General features: G+C 42.7%; 1 protein-coding gene across 1 annotated transcript in view; it reads right to left on the reverse strand.

The window, feature by feature from the left end:
- Nucleotides 1-385: 385 nt before the first annotated feature.
- LOC117484597 (zinc finger protein GLIS2-like) overlaps nucleotides 386-22,009 on the reverse strand; it is a 51,135-nt gene continuing 29,511 nt past the window's right edge. Inside the window, exons 2-7 of the mRNA XM_034133029.1 lie at nucleotides 19,912-20,052; nucleotides 18,982-19,118; nucleotides 10,494-10,658; nucleotides 7,173-7,306; nucleotides 4,392-4,510; nucleotides 386-1,029 (exon numbers count right to left, since the gene is read on the reverse strand). Of these exons, the coding sequence (XP_033988920.1) occupies nucleotides 434-1,029; nucleotides 4,392-4,510; nucleotides 7,173-7,306; nucleotides 10,494-10,658; nucleotides 18,982-19,118; nucleotides 19,912-20,044 (1,284 nt within the window). The 5' untranslated portion in view covers nucleotides 20,045-20,052 and the 3' untranslated portion in view covers nucleotides 386-433. The remainder of the gene's footprint in view (nucleotides 1,030-4,391; nucleotides 4,511-7,172; nucleotides 7,307-10,493; nucleotides 10,659-18,981; nucleotides 19,119-19,911; nucleotides 20,053-22,009) is intronic.

Raw genomic sequence — 22,009 nt, forward strand, 5'->3', positions numbered from 1 at the left:
ACCAGGGAGATGCTGCCTTCAGGGACCAACAGAACCAGGGAGATGCTGCCTTCAGGGACTAACAGAACCAGGGAGATGCTGCCTTCAGGGACCAACAGAACCAGGGAGATGCTGCCTTCAGGGACCAACACAACCAGGGAGATGCTGCCTTCAGGGACCAACACAACTTCTCTTCTTTTTTCTCATTTAAGTGAACTGACCCTTTAAAGCGTCAGACTTTTGCAACCCAACACTCAGGTCGTGTTCAGGCGTTGTTCATTCAAAACACACACACACACACACACACACACACACACACACACACACACACACACACACACACACACACACACACACACACACACACACACACACACACACACACACACACACACACACACACACACACACACACACACACACACACACACACACAAAGAGCACCTTGCACATCCTATCTAACAACAGCTGGTTGGAGGAGCAGGGCCCTCGGGGGAACCAGCACCCAGGACAGAGGGTCCCTCTGTCCGGGCCCCCCCCCTGCAGACAGATTTAACGCCTCCACTTCCTCTTCTTGCTCTTCCTCCTCCTCTTCCTCCTCTCTGTTCGACACCCCCCTCCTCAGAGCCCCCAGCCCCAGCATGGACACCGCCGAGAGTCCGAAGTGTATCAGGGGGGAGTCGGAGAGGCCGAGGGGCCCCATGCAGCCGAGGCGGCAGTAAGCGGAAAGAGGCGCCCCGAAGCCCCCCAAAAAGGCCCCGGGGAGGAGGAAATGGGCCGCGCTGAGAGGGGGCGCTTCACCCTGCTGTAGCCCCAGGAGTCCCACCCCCGGCCGGCACTTTGTGGCCCCTTGCCCCGGGACCACAAAGTGCCCGTGGGCCTTGATGTGCTTGCGCAGCGAGCTGGGGTCGGTGTAGCGCTTCAGGCAGCCGGACATCTTGCAGCCGTACGGTTTGTCCACGTAGTGAGTCCGGGTGTGTTTGAAGCGGTCGCTGGAGTTAGAGTAGCGCTTGCTGCAGCCTTCATACGGACACATGTAGGGTTTCTCTCCTGGGGGGGGACAGAGGGACACACAGAGTCAGGAACACTGGCTTTTACAACTTAAAGAGGACATATCCTGTTCAGGCTGAGGTCAGTATTTAGTGTCTATACTCATGCTCATGCTTTAATGTTCAAAAAGCTCTTTATTTTTTACCAATAATACACTGTTATTAGACCCGTATTACACCCAGGTAACACCAATAATACACTGTTACCAGACCCGTATTACACCCAGGTAACACCAATAATACACTGTTACCAGACCCGTATTACACCCAGGTAACACCAATAATACACTGTTACTAGACCCGTATTACACCCAGGTAACACCAACAATACACTGTTATTAGACCCGTATTACACCCATTTGACACATGTCTGTTAAAGGACTGTATCCCATAGCCTAGGATGCAAATATCATTGTAAGGTTAAAATGTCTGGCCACGTTTTGTGACGGAGACGTGACGAAGCCTCTTGAACCGTAATAACAGGTCAAATCCGACTCTTTGTTACCTGTCAGCGACAGAGTGAGGAACGTCTGAGACCTGTGATCATTATCGCGTTTCACAAAGACCTTCAGTCATTTCCTAATTGAACACGTTGCCACTGAAGAGTGTTCAAACTGAAGGATCCTGTTCAAAGCAGGGAGGATTGCATGCATTGTGTTTACACTCCGTCTGTGTGAAGGTGTGTGAGACATGCTGCTATGAAAACACTCACACACCCTTTGGAGCTGCAGATAGCTGCACCAACATGTCCATGTTCCTCCCTCAGGGGTCATCGCTGTGTCTCTGTGCACGTACCAGAGCGTATTCCTCTGTGTGTAAACCTACTTGGTGATAAAACCCCTTCTGATTCTGATTAAAAAACCACAGAGTATTTTTACCACAGAAATGTGAACACTGGGTCCATGTCTGTGATTTTGGTTTGGAGTTATTTGTTTCTGACTCTGGGGAAGTCAGAGTTGGAGCTGTTTTGTGTCATTTTAATCTCAACATGTTAAAATGTGGGGTTTATTAGAAAGCATTAGGAACACTAGAGCGATAATACTAGTGTTCTCTGTTAACAGAAGGAGTTAGTGGTCCCTGAACACCATGATGTCCCCAGTCCTGCCTCCACCACCATGATGTGAGGAACCCCAGCTCACCACTGGCAGGTCATTTTGATCATATGGCTCAGATATGGTTCCTGACGTGTGAATTTGGTTTCCACGCTACAGCTGAAAGGGGTACATCTGTCACCATGAAACCCCCTGCTAATGTCGCTTTATGTCATGCTAACTGCCGGTGAACTCCACAGACACAAACAGAACATGTTAGTAAAGTTATTTGAGTATTAAATTAATCAAAAGGACACCATATCGATGAGTTGGGTAACACTTCTGAAAGCTCCCCTTGTTGATGCTTCCTGCTTTCAGTGTGTCACGGATCTGTCTAACCTCCTCTTGTTTTGAGATACAGAAAGCCGACAACAGAGGACTGTCCTTCATCCTGCAGAGTATTTACATATCCAAACGTCATGAGGGCTGAATGAGAGCCAACGGGATCTGTAAAGACAGGTTAGCGTACGTGTTGTTCCTCATGTTTCATTTCTCTGCAGTTTAAACGTGAGGAACTCAACTCAAGTCCAGCAGGAAGTAGACGTGCCTCGGGGTTCGAGCTTGTTTTCTCAACATAAAGATGATAACGAAGTCGGGGGAAAAGTCTTTGCTTCTGTCAGACAGAAACAAGACATCAAGAGGCGCTTTCACACCGGAGTACTTTACCCAGGAATAGTTCCGATAGTTCTTGGGATTTTGCTTTCACACCAAAAAGATCTGGAACTAGAACTTATTTTGCGCGAACCTTTTCACCCCCAGATCGTCCCTGCTAGAGACGTGGTACTTTCCTGGGGAGGAAATGGTTCGTGGGTGTGTCGGCCACACTAACAATTTCTGATTGGCTGGGCGAATTGCAAACCACGCCCCGTAAAACTCCGAAAAGTTTTGTGAAGCCGCCATTTTATTTGCTCGCATTAGCATTATTAGCATTAGCATTAGCCCAGCGAACCAACGGAGAGAGACTAACTTATGGCAACACAAAATAAAACATGGGAGCGGTGGAGTGAGGAGGAGGTGTCGGCGTTCTGGCGATTTACTCGGAAGACGCTAACCAGCAGCTTCTACTGAAGCTAGTCCCCAACTCCGGGGGACTCCGGGACTTCGGGTGGCAGTATACGCCGTGAAGTTGTTTGCGGCCTGCCAGTAAACCCAAAGCAGAAGAAGAAGAAGTGACGTCAGCGGCTTCATTTGCGTAATCCTCCCTCGTGTGAACGCGATCTACTAGACAGTTCCAGGGACTAAAGAGTTCGGGGGAACTTAGTACTGGGAACTAAGTACCGCAAAGTACTTGGTGTGAAAGCGGCTAAGGACGGCCATGATAACTGCTTCATATCTCCTCAGCCGTGGCCTAGTTTCAGGATGAACTGCTAAATGCTTAAGATTAGGCAGGAATAAACATTCATACAAAAACAAGATTAAAGAAACAATCGTTTTTTTTTTTTTAAATGTGAAAACACCTTCCACAAAATCTACAAAAAAAGATCTGCAAATACGCAAACAGAAAGAAAAGAAAATCTGTAAATACTATAATTAATTTACAAATACGCGAAAAGCACTATTTTTGGATCTGAGTTCTGTATTTACTGTTTGGCCTTTGCGTCACTCGGACATTTCCGGATGATGCCGTGGTTTATTGCACAGATTATTGATCAGATGAGTCCGACCCCATCGTCTCCCTCCAGTCGCTCTGCAATGGACTTTAAACCATTCTGTGCTGATAAAGAGGGGGGACTGAACCACTCCCAGCAGGGGGACCATTAACCGGAACACACACTGAACTGTACTTACTGTAACTCCAGGCCCTTATCTGAAGTCTGCGTCAGCGACAACAAAAGCATATTTCTCCAGCAATATTAAATGAGGACACGATTGAAGGAAACAGTATTTATTTTAGCAGATAATGTTGTGCATGGCAGGCTTCACTTTATTATGTGTTCCTCTTAGGGCTTAAGTGCTTTTACTTTGCATAGTGTAGTCACCAGCTTTATCAACCTTTACTTGCAAAAGAAAAAAATTGTTTTCAAAAGATTAAGATATATTACACGGCTTACTCGATTCTGATTGGTCGATTTGGACATTTAAGAGGTTGTTAATACTCGATAACGCACCACTGCACAATAATGACCGTTGCTAGGGAGGATCAAGGGAGAGAAGGACAGAGGTTAAAATACATCTGTGTGTGTCTGTGTGTGTGTGTGTGTGTGTGCGTGCGTGCGTGCGTGCGTGCGTGCGTGCGTGCGTGCGTGCGTGCGTGCGTGCGTGCGTCTCTCACCTGTGTGTGAGCGGGTGTGTATCTTCAGGTTCTCCAGGCGTGAAAAGCTCTTGTTGCAGGTGGGACAGTGGTGCGGCTTCTCATTGGTGTGTGTGCGGATATGAATCAGCATTTTATACCTGTGAATCATAAAACATCCATTAACTCTCACTCACACCAAAACTTCTTTTCTTGGCAAATGGTCTGTATGAGATCCGGCTGCTGTTCACAGCTCATAGATTATTATTGTAGGATTTTATTTACATAAGCTATGCAAACAAAGAGACAGGAGCGCAAACAGGTGTCTGTCCGAGTCCGGTTGTAAAAGTCAAACCATGAGAACATTTGCATGAAGCATGTGACGCTAAACAAGCTAAAGAAAGACCAGCTGAGAGAAGATGCACCAAGAGGGACAGACGTTCAGCTTCACCTGTGTCTTTGCTGTCTTATTTAATGAGACATGTTGCACACGGTGGACAACAAACACGCTGCAGCTAGGAGACCAGGGGACACTAAAGAGTGACGCACACAGCTGGGAGACCGGGGGACACTAAAGAGTGACGCACACAGCTGGGAGACCAGGGGACACTAAAGAGTGACGCACACAGCTGAGAGACCAGGGGACACTAAAGAGTAACACACACAGCTGGAGACCAGGGGACACTAAAGAGTGACGCACACAGCTGGGAGACCAGGGGACACTAAAGAGTGACGCACACAGCTGAGAGACCAGGGGACACTAAAGAGTGACGCACACAGCTGAGAGACCAGGGGACACTAAAGAGTGACGTACACAGCTGGGAGACCAGGGGACACTAAAGAGTGACGCACACAGCTGGAGACCAGGGGACACTAAAGAGTGACGCACACAGCTGAGAGACCAGGGGACACTAAAGAGTGACGCACACAGCTGGGAGACCAGGGGACACTAAAGAGTGACGCACACAGCTGGGAGACCAGGGGACACTAAAGAGTGACGCACACAGCTGGGAGACCGGGGGACACTAAAGAGTGACGCACACAGCTGGGAGACCAGGGGACACTAAAGAGTGACGCACACAGCTGAGAGACCAGGGGACACTAAAGAGTAACACACACAGCTGGAGACCAGGGGACACTAAAGAGTGACGCACACAGCTGGGAGACCAGGGGACACTAAAGAGTGACGCACACAGCTGAGAGACCAGGGGACACTAAAGAGTGACGCACACAGCTGAGAGACCAGGGGACACTAAAGAGTGACGTACACAGCTGGGAGACCAGGGGACACTAAAGAGTGACGCACACAGCTGGGAGACCAGGGGACACTAAAGAGTGACGCACACAGCTGGGAGACCAGGGGACACTAAAGAGTGACGCACACAGCTGGGAGACCAGGGGACACTAAAGAGTGACGCACACAGCTGGGAGACCAGGGGACACTAAAGAGTGACGCACACAGCTGGGAGACCAGGGGACACTAAAGAGTGACGCACACAGCTGGAGACCAGGGGACACTAAAGAGTGACGCACACAGCTGGGAGACCAGGGGACACTAAAGAGTGACGCACACAGCTGGGAGACCAGGGGACACTAAAGAGTGACGCACACAGCTGGGAGACCAGGGGACACTAAAGAGTGACGCACACAGCTGAGAGACCAGGGGACACTAAAGAGTGACGCACACAGCTGCGAGACCAGGGCCCTTTCTCAATTCACTAATTCCCCTCCTCGACTCCTATCCTCGTGTCTTAGTCCGCCCACAGGAGATGCGAGCGGAGGAGTCGAGGAGGGGAACCGAGGAGAGAGGAGTCGAGGAGCGGAACCGAGGAGAGAGGAGTCGAGGAGCGGAACCGAGGAGAGAGGAGTCGAGGAGGGGAACCGAGGAGAGAGGAGTCGAGGAGGGGAACCGAGGAGAGAGGAGTCGAGGAGGGGAACCGAGGAGAGAGGAGTCGAGGAGCGGAACCGAGGAGAGAGGAGTCGAGGAGCGGAACCGAGGAGAGAGGAGTCGGGGAGCGGAACCGAGGAGAGAGGAGTCGAGGAGGGGAACCGAGGAGAGGAGTCGAGGAGGGGAACCGAGGAGAGAGGAGTCCATTAATGATGACAGGAGGCACAGCAGCCCTCTGTCTGATGGACAGATGTGTTCATGATGACTTATAGATTTACTTTTAATTCATTCACAGTGCGGTATAATGAGACAAGAACAGGCTACATATGCGGACATACACACACACACACACGCACGCACGCACGCACGCACGCACGCACGCACGCACGCACGCACGCACGCACGCACGCACGCACGCACGCACGCACGCACGCACGCACGCACGCACGCACGCACGCACGCACGCACGCACGCACGCACTCACACACACACACACACACACACACACACACACACACACACACACACACACACACACACACACACACACACACACCACACACACACACACACACACACACACACACACACACACACACACGCACCTACAGCTCCTAAAGCATATCATCAGGATACAGCCGTTGTGTATTTTATTTTGTGAAGCACTAAATGGTTTTAGAAACATCTGGACTCTTTGTTTGTAGATATCTACTAAACTAAAGCAAATAAAGAGAGTAGGCCTGTTATACTGAGTGATACATATGATACACACTGCTCTGCTTTCTGCACGGACCTCACAGCTGTTCTCTCTGGAAACATCGCTAAAATAATAGTGTGTGTGGTTTACTGACAACATGTAAATATGAGCGCTGTGTGAAGACGGAGTGGATGTTTGCAAGGTGTGTGTGAGGTGTGTGTGTGCTGTGTGTGTTTACCTGGCGTTGAAGCCCCTCCCATTACGCTGGCAGCCCTCCCACTGGCAGCAGTACCCACAATCCTTTTCAGGTTTCACGTGGAAGTCGTTGATGTGGTCGACGAGCTCCTGCAGCGAGGCGAACAGCCGGCGGCACTGAAGAGACGGGGTCACGTTAGCAACCCTCTATAGGGGGAAATAATAAACTAACAGATATCCCCATGAAACTCGCCCCCCCCCCCACTTCATTACTGACATCAACACAATTAGTTTTTATATTACAAGTTTTATGACAGGTTATGTTTTAGTATGAAAATGAGGACGTTATCTTATTAAATATGTGCTGATTTATGGAAGGAATCCAAGGGAAGTCGAGTATCTCAAATGGATAAAAATACTGTTGTAGTATTTCAAATAAAGTCGTAATGTCTGATACAAATCTCTTCTGCCTCTAAAGAAATGCATTGTAGAATTAATTTAAATTAAAACACACAGTAAGATTGCACTTTAGAATAAATGTGTGTTTTTCCAATCGACACTCAGCTGGAAGGATTTTAAAGAACATTGTACTTGTATTTGTAGTCTTTTTATAATCGTATTGCCTCTCTTTCTGTTCCTTTACAGTTCCTTGTGTCTCTTTTTGGTCCCTTTGTGTTTGTGTGGACATTTATCTGTGTGTTTGAATGTCTCTCTGAATGTAGTTGTTGGCGCCACCTGGTGGCCAGAGGTAGAGTTACAGTTCACTCGGCTCTTCATTGCAATACTTTAACCTGTTAAGCACCAAGCCTGTTTTTCATGTTTCAGGCTCGAAAATGACATGCCCAAAACAAATGACTACAACTTAACTTCTAAAAGGGTTATATGAATAATTTCTTTTATCAAAGCAAGGTTACATCTGTGAGTTGGATGTAGAAGTGTCAGAATCAATATAAATGTTTTTTATTTTAAAGACAATTCAGATTTTACATAGTAAAAAACTGTAAATTATAGTGTCCGTCCAAAAATAATTGTTTACAGATAGTGAAAACTACCCTTGGATGATGGGTTAGTAGACTAAAAGCTTTAGGAATCCAAAGTACAACATATAATAAGTACCCTGTATCAAGATTGATGCAAAACAAGTGACATTTGACCTTTTTAGAGAGGTTTAGCCAAAACCACCCCACCTCTGAGGTGATTTGGGTGAAAATGGTTTTTTTTCCATATCTCTGGCCCCCCTTGGTCGATGTTGATGGTTGACACCTCTTTCTGACCGTTAGAGCCAATAGAATCGAAGGGGGAGTCCCCCACACACACTCATTGTGAAGAGAAGAGGTGGGGGCTGCGCGCATGTAAATTTGCAGCAGAGTGAAGCGATCTCTCGCTCTGACATTTGGAAACGAAAAAGCAGTTTTATTGCTTATGGATTATCAGAAATCATTTCAAAGAGGACACAGACACATTGGATTAACCTATGGATTAACTGCAGCCAGTGGCGACTGGTCATTAGGGGCAGGTGGGGCACAGCCCCACCTAGTGTCAGCAGAAAGTATTACAAATAATGATTACAAAAATGCAAAAAAATAAATAAAAAAATATATAAAATATATTTTAAGATCATGTTTAATCATCTGATTCGTCTGTACATTGCTGTTTTAGTCTGTGTTCTTCTAATTAGTGTCTACAGTGTGTGCCTATTGAGCTGTTTAGAGCCATGTGGGACAAAACCTGATTATGCCCCTTCCTCTCGCTGTGAAGTGAACGTGACTGTAAAAACTACACTGCGCATGCTCAGAGTATTTTGTAATGAAATGTGTGTGGCAAAAAAATAATGACCAGAGGGGCACGGAGCTACCATCCCCACCATACGTCATCTCACATCATTCAGAGCTGATTGGCTGTAAGTACGTGTGCCGCGAAAAGTGTGGTGTGTGAAGAGGAGACGAGAGAGCTGCAGTGACGCGTCCTAAAACCAGGAAGTAAGCACAAAAAAGCAATGAGATTTCTCCAGAGGATTTTAGAAAATAGCTCGAAATAAGATCTGTGGGAAACGTACCTGTTAGATAAATGCACGTTTTGATCAGCCGGATAACATCCACATGTCTACCCTACTTTTATAATTTTTTTATCTTAAATCTATGGATTAGATTTATGATAGACTTTTGAAACTACAAGAACATAAGGAGGACTTTTACAAAAAAGTAATAGAAATGTTTGTCCAGAAGGATAGGCAAATGGACTTCATCTTCAAGTCAAGGTAAGACCGCCATTTTTTTGAAAATGGGATCTTACTAAGAGAGAACAATTCAATATTTAAATGATAAAATGACATTTTTTGGGTATCCTTTTGTTGAACTGTCTGTTTAAAATTAATCGAAGCATCAGACAAAAAAGCTTTTGAAAATAATATTATATTTTGGTTTAGGTCAAAATATAATATTTGTAAACCTGAAGAGTCAGTGCCAGTGCCTCAGCAGCCATGAACCTCACTGCACGTCACTGCAGAAGCTTATATATAGACATCTAAGTTTTTTGTGCCCCACCACTTTTGTACATATAAAAACGCCACTGACTGCAGCATCGTTTTTTTATCGTTTTAATGCCATTGAAGACCAGTTTTGACCAAGGTAAGCCATGTTAGCGTTTCTAGCTACCTAGCTCCACATGTTATGATGTACGCTTTCGTTTATAGCGTCGCAAATGTTTATCACTGAGTGTTGAGGTGGGCACCCACAGATTCTGTGTCTCCAGGAGATGCTAATCGAGTGGTTGGCTGTGCATCTAGGATAAGTAATAAGGGAGTTATTGTGAGTTTAAGTGCCGTTTTAGGTTACATTTTTTCGCTCGTGGGTAATTCAGAGGCTCAGTGTTAGCATTGTGGGTTAGCTGAGTTTCTTCCCGTTACATGGATATAAAACATTCATAGTTTATTAAATATTAAGATTCCTTAGACGTTGTTTCCTGCAAATGACGCGTTTATCCGCCCGGTACCGGGGGCGGTGCGTAACAGGTTAATAATCTTTACAAAGAAAATATAAAATAAATATTTATAATTATAGTTTTAATGTCCAACGAAATATAATAATAATATTTAGTTAAATAAATATATTCGTAAAAGCATATTAAAGGAAAGTGAGACAAAGCAAGCCTCTCATCTTAGGTTTAAGAAAATAATATCAAACAGAAATATAATGTAATACAACATAATATAATATAACATAATATAATATAACATAATATAACATAATATAATATAATATAACATAATATAACATAATATAATATAATATAACATAATAAAGTATAATATAAAATAATATAATATAACATCATATGAAATAATTAAATGTAATGTATGTACTACCTTCCTCCACCTGCAGGTGAGCTGAGGGTCCGGAGATGTTTCTGGAAGCTTCTCTCTGATTGGCTCTCTGATTGGCTCTCTGATTGGCCCCCTGAGCACCGAGGAGGGGAAGCTGAACCGGGGTGCGTTCCCAACAGGGAGGAAGAAGGGGAACGCTGCCCCCTCCTACACCACAGAAGAAGAGAAGGATATATTACTGTCAGGGGAACAGCTGACATTGCTCAACTTTGAATCCTGAAAATCTCCGCTCGCCTGCCCACAATGCAGTTCGGCGAAAAGTGAGGCAAATGACGTCACCCCATTCAAAGTGAATGGGCAGAAGCGTTTCAAGATTTTTTTAACGCTGCTGTGTGGACGGTCCGTTACTGGATACCTCTGATACATATACCATCAACACTAAGAACAAATATAAGCAGACATTTATAAATAAGATAAACAGCAGGGTAGAGTATGGTGTATAAATATGCATAAGAATGTTTAAAACGATATGAGTATTATTAACAGGATGGTACAGTGTGTAAAACACAGAGGGGAAGAAGTACTCAGATCTGGTACTTGAGTAAAAATAGAAGTACTCAGATCTGGTACTTGAGTAAAAGTAGAAGTACTCAGATCTTGTACTTGAGTAAAAGTAGAAGTACTCAGATCTGGTACTTGAGTAAAAGTAGAAGTACTCAGATCTTATACTTGAGTAAAAGTAGAAGTACTCAGATCTGGTACTTGAGTAAAAGTAGAAGTACTCAGATCTTGTACTTGTTTGTTCATTGTTTTAGATTTACAATATTAAATATCCTTAAAACGTCAGGATCAGGGTCCGGCGGGATGTAGGAGCGATAATGCTCGTTTTGCCCTTGTTATTATTTATATTATTATCTTGATTTCTGTTTGCATCATTTGTCATTGTTATTGTTTATCACTTCCGGCAATGGTCACGTGGGTGTGGTTTGTTGGTGTTCAGTCACCTGTTGGATGCCGGTTTAGGGATATGACGTAGAGCAGAGGTGCCCAGTATGTCGACCGCAGGGGCAATGCTGGTAGATCGCGAGTCATTCATACAAAAAAAATCCAGCTCCGTTAAAATAGACAAAACCGGTTTTGATCCCTCCTCCCTGCCACTTACTTCAGGAGTTTACTTGATTGACAGAAAAAGCGACCTATCGCTTTCCAGTCTCTTAACCCAGAATGCAAAGCGATACAAAATCAGTCAAGTGCCGGGAAAACTCAAACTAAGTTAAAGAGACAAACAACAGAATGGGAGGAAGAATATGTTTTTGTGATGTCACATCCAAAGGTTATTTGTAAAGCAAGCGTCGCTCTGCCAAAGAAAGGTAACGTGGAGAGGCATTATCGGAGTGTTCACAAGGCATAGGACAGCGACTTCCCTCCGAGTAGCGAGTAGAGAAAGAGAAAGGTGAGGGAACTTAAGTCACAATTAGCTGGACAGCAGTCACTTTTCTTAAAGCCGACATCCACCTCAAAGGCAGCCACTGAAGCATCTCCACGAGTGAGTCACGCTACAATCAAACACAACAAATCCTTTCAAGATGGAGAGATGGTGGAAGAAGCCTTTGTAGAAGCAGCAGACGCCTTGTTTCGGGATTACACAAACAAAACAGAAATAGTAAACGCTATCAAGGCCGTCCAATTATCACGGAGCACAGTCACACGTCGCTGTGAAGTCATGGCTGAGGATTTGACCCAGCAACTCAGGAAGGACATAGAAGACTGCGAGTGTTTCTCACTCCAACTACACGAGTCCACTGACGTGAGCGATACAGCGCAATTGTGCGTTTTTATCCGGATGGTGTTCACAGACATGACGGCGAAAGAGGAACTGCTGACAATTCTGCCAATGAAGGAACACACTCGGGGCGAGGACATTTTTCGGACATTTAAAAACTTTGTTGACAACACTAAACTCCCCATCTCTAAGTTGAGTTCCATCACAACGGATGGTGCGCCTGCGATGATGGGCCGTGGTAATGGCTTCATCGCAAAATGCAGAGAGGATGACACATTCCCTGACTTTCTGAGTTATCACTGCATCATACACCAGCACGCACTTTGTGCAAACATGCTGAACATGAAAGAGGTCATGGATGTGTCACTTAAAGTGGCCTGTTCTATTCGGGCAAGACCTCTTCAAAGACTGCTGTTTCGTGCATATCTGGAGGATGCCGACTGTGTTCACACTGACCTCTTACTACACACGTAAGATGGCTGAGTACGGGCCATTTTCTCCAGAGATTTCGAGTGCTTCTACCGGAGATAAAGGAATTTCTCCATGGCACCAAGCTTGCGGAGTACGCACGTCTAGATGACGAGGAGTGGCTGTTAGACCTGGCGTTTGACATTACACACATGTTGAATGAGCTGAACTTGGAGCTACAAGGGAAAGACAGAACTGTGGTTGACATGATCAGCTCAGTGAATGCCTTTAAACGAAGACTGCATCTGCTGTGTTCAAATCTGCAACTTCCAAAACATCGCCTCTGAGCTGGAGAAGCAAGGGAAGGACAGCGCGCTCCTTGACAGTGCGCGCTACACAGAGCAAGTCAATAACATTACATCTGACTTCCAGAAACGCTTCCCGAGACTTCGCTTTGCTCGAGCCAATCGCCACATTCATGTGCTCTCCGTTTAGTGAAGACCATGATATTGAGAGAGAGAGAGAGAGAGAGAGAGAGAGAGAGAGGAGAGAGAGAGAGAGAGAGAGGAGAGAGAGGAGAGAGAGAGAGAGAGAGAGAGAGGTTAACATGCCATTTTAGTTTCATGTACTTGTTTCTGTTCAAGAACCCAAATAGAGTTGTTGTAGTTATCCCATGTATAAATAAAGCGTGTTGCAATTTGGGATTTTATTTTTGGTTGTTAGACCTGAGCGGTGAGCTGGTCATTTCAAAAGTAGCTCACCGGCCAAAAAGGTGTGGGCACCCCTGACGTAGAGGAGAGGGTGAATTGCTCTGATACTTTCTGGGTAGTACATTGTTTGTTTTTCGTCTTTATGAAACGCCATGGACTCTAGATGACTACAGACTCTAGATGACTACAGACTCTAGATGACTACAGACTCTAGATGACTACAGACTCTAGATGACTACAGACTCTAGATGACTACAGACTATAGATGACTACAGACTCTAGATGACTACAGACTATAGATGACTACAGACTATAGATGACTACAGAGATGACTACAGACTCTAGATGACTACAGACTCTAGATGACTACAGACTATAGATGACTACAGACTCTAGATGACTACAGACTATAGATGACTACAGACTCTAGATGACTACAGACTCTAGATGACTACAGACTATAGATGACTACAGACTCTAGATGACTACAGACTATAGATGACTACAGACTCTAGATGACTACAGACTCTAGATGACTACAGACTCTAGATGACTACAGACTATAGATGACTACAGACTCTAGATGACTACAGACTATAGATGACTACAGACTCTAGATGACTACAGACTCTAGATGACTACAGACTCTAGATGACTACAGACTCTAGATGACTACAGACTATAGATGACTACAGACTCTAGATGACTACAGACTCTAGATGACTACAGACTATAGATGACTACAGACTCTAGATGACTACAGACTATAGATGACTACAGACTCTAGATGACTACAGACTATAGATGACTACAGACTATAGATGACTACAGACTATAGATGACTACAGACTCTAGATGACTACAGACTATAGATGACTACAGACTATAGATGACTATAGACTCTAGATGACTACAGACTATAGATGACTACAGACTCTAGATGACTACAGACTCTAGATGACTACAGACTCTAGATGACTACAGACTATAGATGACTACAGACTATAGATGACTACAGACTATAGATGACTACAGAGATGACTACAGACTCTAGATGACTACAGACTATAGATGACTACAGACTCTAGATGACTACAGACTCTAGATGACTACAGACTATAGATGACTACAGACTCTAGATGACTACAGACTATAGATGACTACAGACTATAGATGACTTACAGACTCTAGATGACTACAGACTCTAGATGACTACAGACTATAGATGACTACAAACTCTAGATGACTACAGACTCTAGATGACTACAGACTCTAGATGACTACAGACTCTAGATGACTACAGACTCTAGATGACTACAGACTATAGATGACTACAGACTCTAGATGACTACAGACTCTAGATGACTACAGACTATAGATGACTACAGGACTCTAGATGACTACAGACTATAGATGACTACAGACTCTAGATGACTACAGACTATAGATGACTACAGACTCTAGATGACTACAGACTATAGATGACTACAGACTATAGATGACTACAGACTCTAGATGACTACAGACTCTAGATGACTACAGACTCTAGATGACTACAGACTATAGATGACTACAGACTATAGATGACTACAGACTCTAGATGACTACAGACTCTAGATGACTACAGACTCTAGATGACTACAGACTATAGATGACTACAGACTATAGATGACTACAGACTATAGATGACTACAGACTCTAGATGACTACAGACTCTAGATGACTACAGACTCTAGATGACTACAGACTCTAGATGACTACAGACTCTAGATGACTACAGACTCTAGATGACTACAGACTCTAGATGACTACAGACTATAGATGACTACAGACTATAGATGACTACAGACTCTAGATGACTACAGACTCTAGATGACTACAGACTATAGATGACTACAGACTATAGATGACTACAGACTATAGATGACTACAGACTCTAGATGACTACAGACTCTAGATGACTACAGACTCTAGATGACTACAGACTATAGATGACTACAGACTATAGATGACTACAGACTATAGATGACTACAGACTATAGATGACTACAGACTCTAGATGACTACAGACTCTAGATGACTACAGACTATAGATGACTACAGACTATAGATGACTACAGACTATAGATGACTACAGACTCTAGATGACTACAGACTCTAGATGACTACAGACTCTAGATGACTACAGACTCTAGATGACTACAGACTCTAGATGACTACAGACTCTAGATGACTACAGACTATAGATGACTACAGACTATAGATGACTACAGACTATAGATGACTACAGACTCTAGATGACTACAGACTCTAGATGACTACAGACTATAGATGACTACAGACTATAGATGACTACAGACTATAGATGACTACAGACTCTAGATGACTACAGACTCTAGATGACTACAGACTCTAGATGACTACAGACTCTAGATGACTACAGACTATAGATGACTACAGACTCTAGATGACTACAGACTCTAGATGACTACAGACTCTAGATGACTACAGACTCTAGATGACTACAGACTCTAGATGACTACAGACTATAGATGACTACAGACTATAGATGACTACAGGACTCTAGATGACTACAGGACTATAGATGACTACAGACTATAGATGACTACAGACTATAGATGACTACAGACTCTAGATGACTACAGACTATAGATGACTACAGACTCTAGATGACTACAGACTATAGATGACTACAGACTATAGATGACTACAGACTATAGATGACTACAGACTATAGATGACTACAGACTATAGATGACTACAGACTCTAGATGACTACAGACTATAGATGACTACAGACTATAGATGACTACAGACTATAGATGACTACAGACTCTAGATGACTACAGACTATAGATGACTACAGACTCTAGATGACTACAGACTATAGATGACTACAGACTCTAGATGACTACAGACTCTAGATGACTACAGACTATAGATGACTACAGACTCTAGATGACTACAGACTCTAGATGACTACAGACTATAGATGACTACAGACTCTAGATGACTACAGACTCTAGATGACTACAGACTATAGATGACTACAGACTCTAGATGACTACAGACTCTAGATGACTACAGACTATAGATGACTACAGACTATAGATGACTACAGACTCTAGATGACTACAGACTATAGATGACTACAGACTATAGATGACTACAGACTCTAGATGACTACAGACTCTAGATGACTACAGACTATAGATGACTACAGACTATAGATGACTACAGACTCTAGATGACTACAGACTCTAGATGACTACAGACTATAGATGACTACAGACTCTAGATGACTACAGACTATAGATGACTACAGACTATAGATGACTACAGACTCTAGATGACTACAGACTCTAGATGACTACAGACTATAGATGACTACAGACTCTAGATGACTACAGACTCTAGATGACTACAGACTCTAGATGACTACAGACTATAGATGACTACAGACTATAGATGACTACAGACTCTAGATGACTACAGACTCTAGATGACTACAGACTCTAGATGACTACAGACTCTAGATGACTACAGACTATAGATGACTACAGACTCTAGATGACTACAGACTAGAGGACTACAGACTCTAGATGACTACAGACTCTAGATGACTAACTATAGATGACTACAGACTCTAGATGACTACAGACTCTAGATGACTACAGACTATAGATGACTACAGACTCTAGATGACTACAGACTATAGATGACTACAGACTATAGACGATACGACTATAGATGACTACAGACTCTAGATGACTACAGACTCTAGATGACTACAGACTATAGATGACTACAGACTCTAGATGACTACAGACTCTAGATGACTACAGACTCTAGATGACTACAGACTCTAGATGACTACAGACTATAGATGACTACAGACTCTAGATGACTACAGACTCTAGATGACTACAGACTATAGATGACTACAGACTCTAGATGACTACAGACTATAGATGACTACAGACTATAGATGACTACAGACTCTAGATGACTACAGACTATAGATGACTACAGACTCTAGATGACTACAGACTCTAGATGACTACAGACTCTAGATGACTACAGACTATAGATGACTACAGACTATAGATGACTACAGACTATAGATGACTACAGACTATAGATGACTACAGACTATAGATGACTACAGACTCTAGATGACTACAGACTATAGATGACTACAGACTATAGATGACTACAGACTCTAGATGACTACAGACTCTAGATGACTACAGACTCTAGATGACTACAGACTATAGATGACTACAGACTCTAGATGACTACAGACTATAGATGACTACAGACTCTAGATGACTACAGGACTCTAGAATGACTACAGACTCTAGATGACTACAGACTCTAGATGACTACAGACTATAGATGACTACAGACTATAGATGACTACAGACTATAGATGACTACAGACTCTAGATGACTACAGACTATAGATGACTACAGACTCTAGATGACTACAGACTATAGATGACTACAGACTCTAGATGACTACAGACTCTAGATGACTACAGACTCTAGATGACTACAGACTCTAGATGACTACAGACTATAGATGACTACAGACTATAGATGACTACAGACTCTAGATGACTACAGACTATAGATGACTACAGACTATAGATGACTACAGACTATAGATGGACTACAGACTATAGATGACTACAGACTCTAGATGACTACAGACTATAGATACTACAGACTATAGATGACTACAGACTCTAGATGACTACAGACTATAGATGACTACAGACTATAGATGACTACAGACTATAGATGACTACAGACTCTAGATGACTACAGACTATAGATGACTACAGACTATAGATGACTACAGACTCTAGATGACTACAGACTCTAGATGACTACAGACTATAGATGACTACAGACTATAGATGACTACAGACTATAGATGACTACAGACTCTAGATGACTACAGACTATAGATGACTACAGACTCTAGATGACTACAGACTCTAGATGACTACAGACTATAGATGACTACAGACTCTAGAGACTACAGACTCTAGATGAGATGACTACAGACTCTAGATGACTACAGACTATAGATGACTACAGACTCTAGATGACTACAGCTCTAGAGACTACAGACTATAGATGACTACAGACTATAGATGACTACAGACTCTAGATGACTACAGACTATAGATGACTACAGACTATAGATGACTACAGACTATAGATGACTACAGACTCTAGATGACTACAGACTATAGATGACTACAGACTCTAGATGACTACAGACTCTAGATGACTACAGACTATAGATGACTACAGACTATAGATGACTACAGACTCTAGATGACTACAGACTATAGATGACTACAGACTATAGATGACTACAGACTATAGATGACTACAGACTCTAGATGACTACAGACTCTAGATGACTACAGACTCTAGATGACTACAGACTCTAGATGACTACAGACTCTAGATGACTACAGACTCTCATATGGAACGCGTCACAGCGAAGAGCGAGTTTTAGCCTCTCAGCGGCATAACTCATACACTCTACACTAAGTCAACAGAAATGGCTGTTTTGTTGTCGTCTCACCTGAGAGAAGAGGTGAGGCCGGGGGCTGCTGTGGGGGGAGGGGGGGGAGGAGGGCGAGGGGGGAGAGGGGGGGGCGAGGCGGAGGTCCACGGCTGGAGGACTGCAGCAGGGTCCATCCTGAGGGGAGAACTGCGACTCTGCATGGAGAATAAAATGTTCGTTTGATTATATTCTCTAATCCTGTTCACCCTGTGTAGCCCCGCCCCTTTCCACACTTTCTGTTCAAGCCTCTCTTTTAAAAGTATTTCGATATTTTCTGAAAAAGTCATAATTTTGAGATTTTAGGAAGAAATATGAATTTTGAGATTTTCAGAAAATAATCACGATTTTTAGAAAATAATCACGATTTTCAGAAAATAATCACAATTTTTTGAAAATAATCACGATTTTTTGAAGATAATCACGATTTTTTTGAAAATAATCACGATTTTTGGAAAATAATCACGATTTTTGGAAAATAATCACGATTTTTGGAAAATAATCACGATTTTTGGAAAATAATCACGATTTTTTTAAATAATCACGATTTTTTTTGAAAATAATCACGATTTTTTTGAAAATAATCACGATTTTTTGAAAATAATCACGATTTTTTGAAAATAATCACGATTTTTTGAAAATAATCACGATTTTTTGAAAATAATCACGATTTTGAGATTTTCGGAAAAAGTCAGAATTTTAGGGAAAAAGTCAGAATTTGGAGATTTTCAATTAAGAATAACTCTCAGTGAAGAACCAGAACATATGAGACTGCAGACTGAAGACCATGAGGACACTTAGAATAACTCTGTGACAGAAATACAAATTCCAAAATGTAAACTTCTCAATAGACATAAAATAGCATTAAAAAAAAGAATATAAAGCAGGATATTATATATGAATAAGTATGTGAGGAATGGAATATTATATAAAACAAATAGAAAGGTGTACCTGGGGAGGAGGGTGGCGAGGGGAAGCAGATCGGCCTGCAGATGGCGGAGGGATATGTTCTCTTTCCTAGCGTGATGCGTCCGTCTGTCCGCCCCGAGGGTAGCTTCAGGTCCAGAGGCTCGTCCAGAGACATGTCTGCGCCTGAGAGACGAAGACACACCGCAGCTGCTTTTATATCTTCAATGTTTTTAGAAATAAAGTCAGGTGTAATGTCAACTGAAATCTATTGGACTGTTTATTTCTGTGTCTTAGTTTCTCTTATGTACTTATGCCTTTTTGATGCTATCTATCTATCTATCTATCTATCTATCTATCTATCTATCCATCCATCCATCTATCTATCTATCTATCTATCTATCTATCTATCTATCTATCTATCTATCTATCTATCTATCTATCTATCTATCTATCTATCCAGCTATCTATCTATCTATCTATCTATCCATCCATCTATCTATCTATCCATTTATCTATCTATCTATCTATCTATCTATCTATCTATCTATCTATCTATCTATCTATCTATCCATCTATCTATCTATCTACTTACTGAAGGGTCATCTGAAGTCATCAGAGAAACAAGCTGAGCTAACATAGCAGTTACTCTTTAAAGTAGAGACACTACATACTGATATACACATGAACATCAGCAGGAGAGGACTCTTTAAAGTAGAGACACTACATACTGATATACACCTGAACATCAGCAGGAGAGGACTCTTTAAAGTAGAGACACTACATACTGATATCCACCTGAACATCAGCAGGAGAGGACTCTTTAAAGTAGAGACACTACATACTGATATACACCTGAACATCAGCAGGAGAGGACTCTTTAAAGTAGAGACACTACATACTGATATACACCTGAACATCAGCAGGAGAGGACTCTTTAAAGTAGAGACACTACATACTGATATACACCTGAACATCAGCAGGAGAGGACTCTTTAAAGTAGAGACACTACATACTGATATACAGCTGAACATCAGCAGGAGAGGACTCTTTAAAGTAGAGACACTACATACTGATATACACCTGAACATCAGCAGGAGAGGACTCTTTAAAGTAGAGACACTACATACTGATATACACCTGAACATCAGCAGGAGAGGACTCTTTAAAGTAGAGACACTACATACTGATATACACCCAAACATCAGCAGGAGAGGACTCTTTAAAGTAGAGACACTACATACTGATATACACCTGAACATCAGCAGGAGAGGACTCTTTAAAGTAGAGACACTACATACTGATAAACACCTGAACATCAGCAGGAGAGGACTCTTTAAAGTAGAGACACTACATACTGATATACAGCTGAACATCAGCAGGAGAGGACTCTTTAAAGTAGAGACACTACATACTGATATACACCTGAACATCAGCAGGAGAGGACTCTTTAAAGTAGAGACACTACATACTGATATACACCTGAACATCAGCAGGAGAGGACTCTTTAAAGTAGAGACACTACATACTGATATACGCCTGAACATCAGCAGGAGAGGACTCTTTAAAGTAGAGACACTACATACTGATATCCACCTGAACATCAGCAGGAGAGGACTCTTTAAAGTAGAGACACTACATACTGATATACAGCTGAACATCAGCAGGAGAGGACTCTTTAAAGTAGAGACACTACATACTGATATACACCTGAACATCAGCAGGAGAGGACTCTTTAAAGTAGAGACACTACATACTGATATACACCTGAACATCAGCAGGAGAGGACTCTTTAAAGTAGAGACACTACATACTGATATACACCTGAACATCAGCAGGAGAGGACTCTTTAAAGTAGAGACACTACACACTGATATACACCTGAACAAATAATTATTTGTTTCTTCAGTAAGGCTTCAAAAATCTTGTTAAATAATTATTTTCCAGCATCCGTTTGTAACTTTTTAGGAATCTGACTATCTTTTAGAATTGCATCAAATGCTATAGCCACTTCTAAGATACGTTTTTTAAATGTTTTTCTCTCATCCTGCTATATTCCTTCCAGGGGAGGATCCCTGGGGATTGATCAGAGCAAAGAAAGGCTGTAAACACTGACACACTGACACACAAAACACTGAAACAC

Source organism: Trematomus bernacchii, unplaced genomic scaffold (assembly GCF_902827165.1).
Source record: "Trematomus bernacchii unplaced genomic scaffold, fTreBer1.1, whole genome shotgun sequence".
In the NCBI taxonomy this organism is placed as follows: Eukaryota; Metazoa; Chordata; class Actinopteri; order Perciformes; family Nototheniidae; genus Trematomus; species Trematomus bernacchii.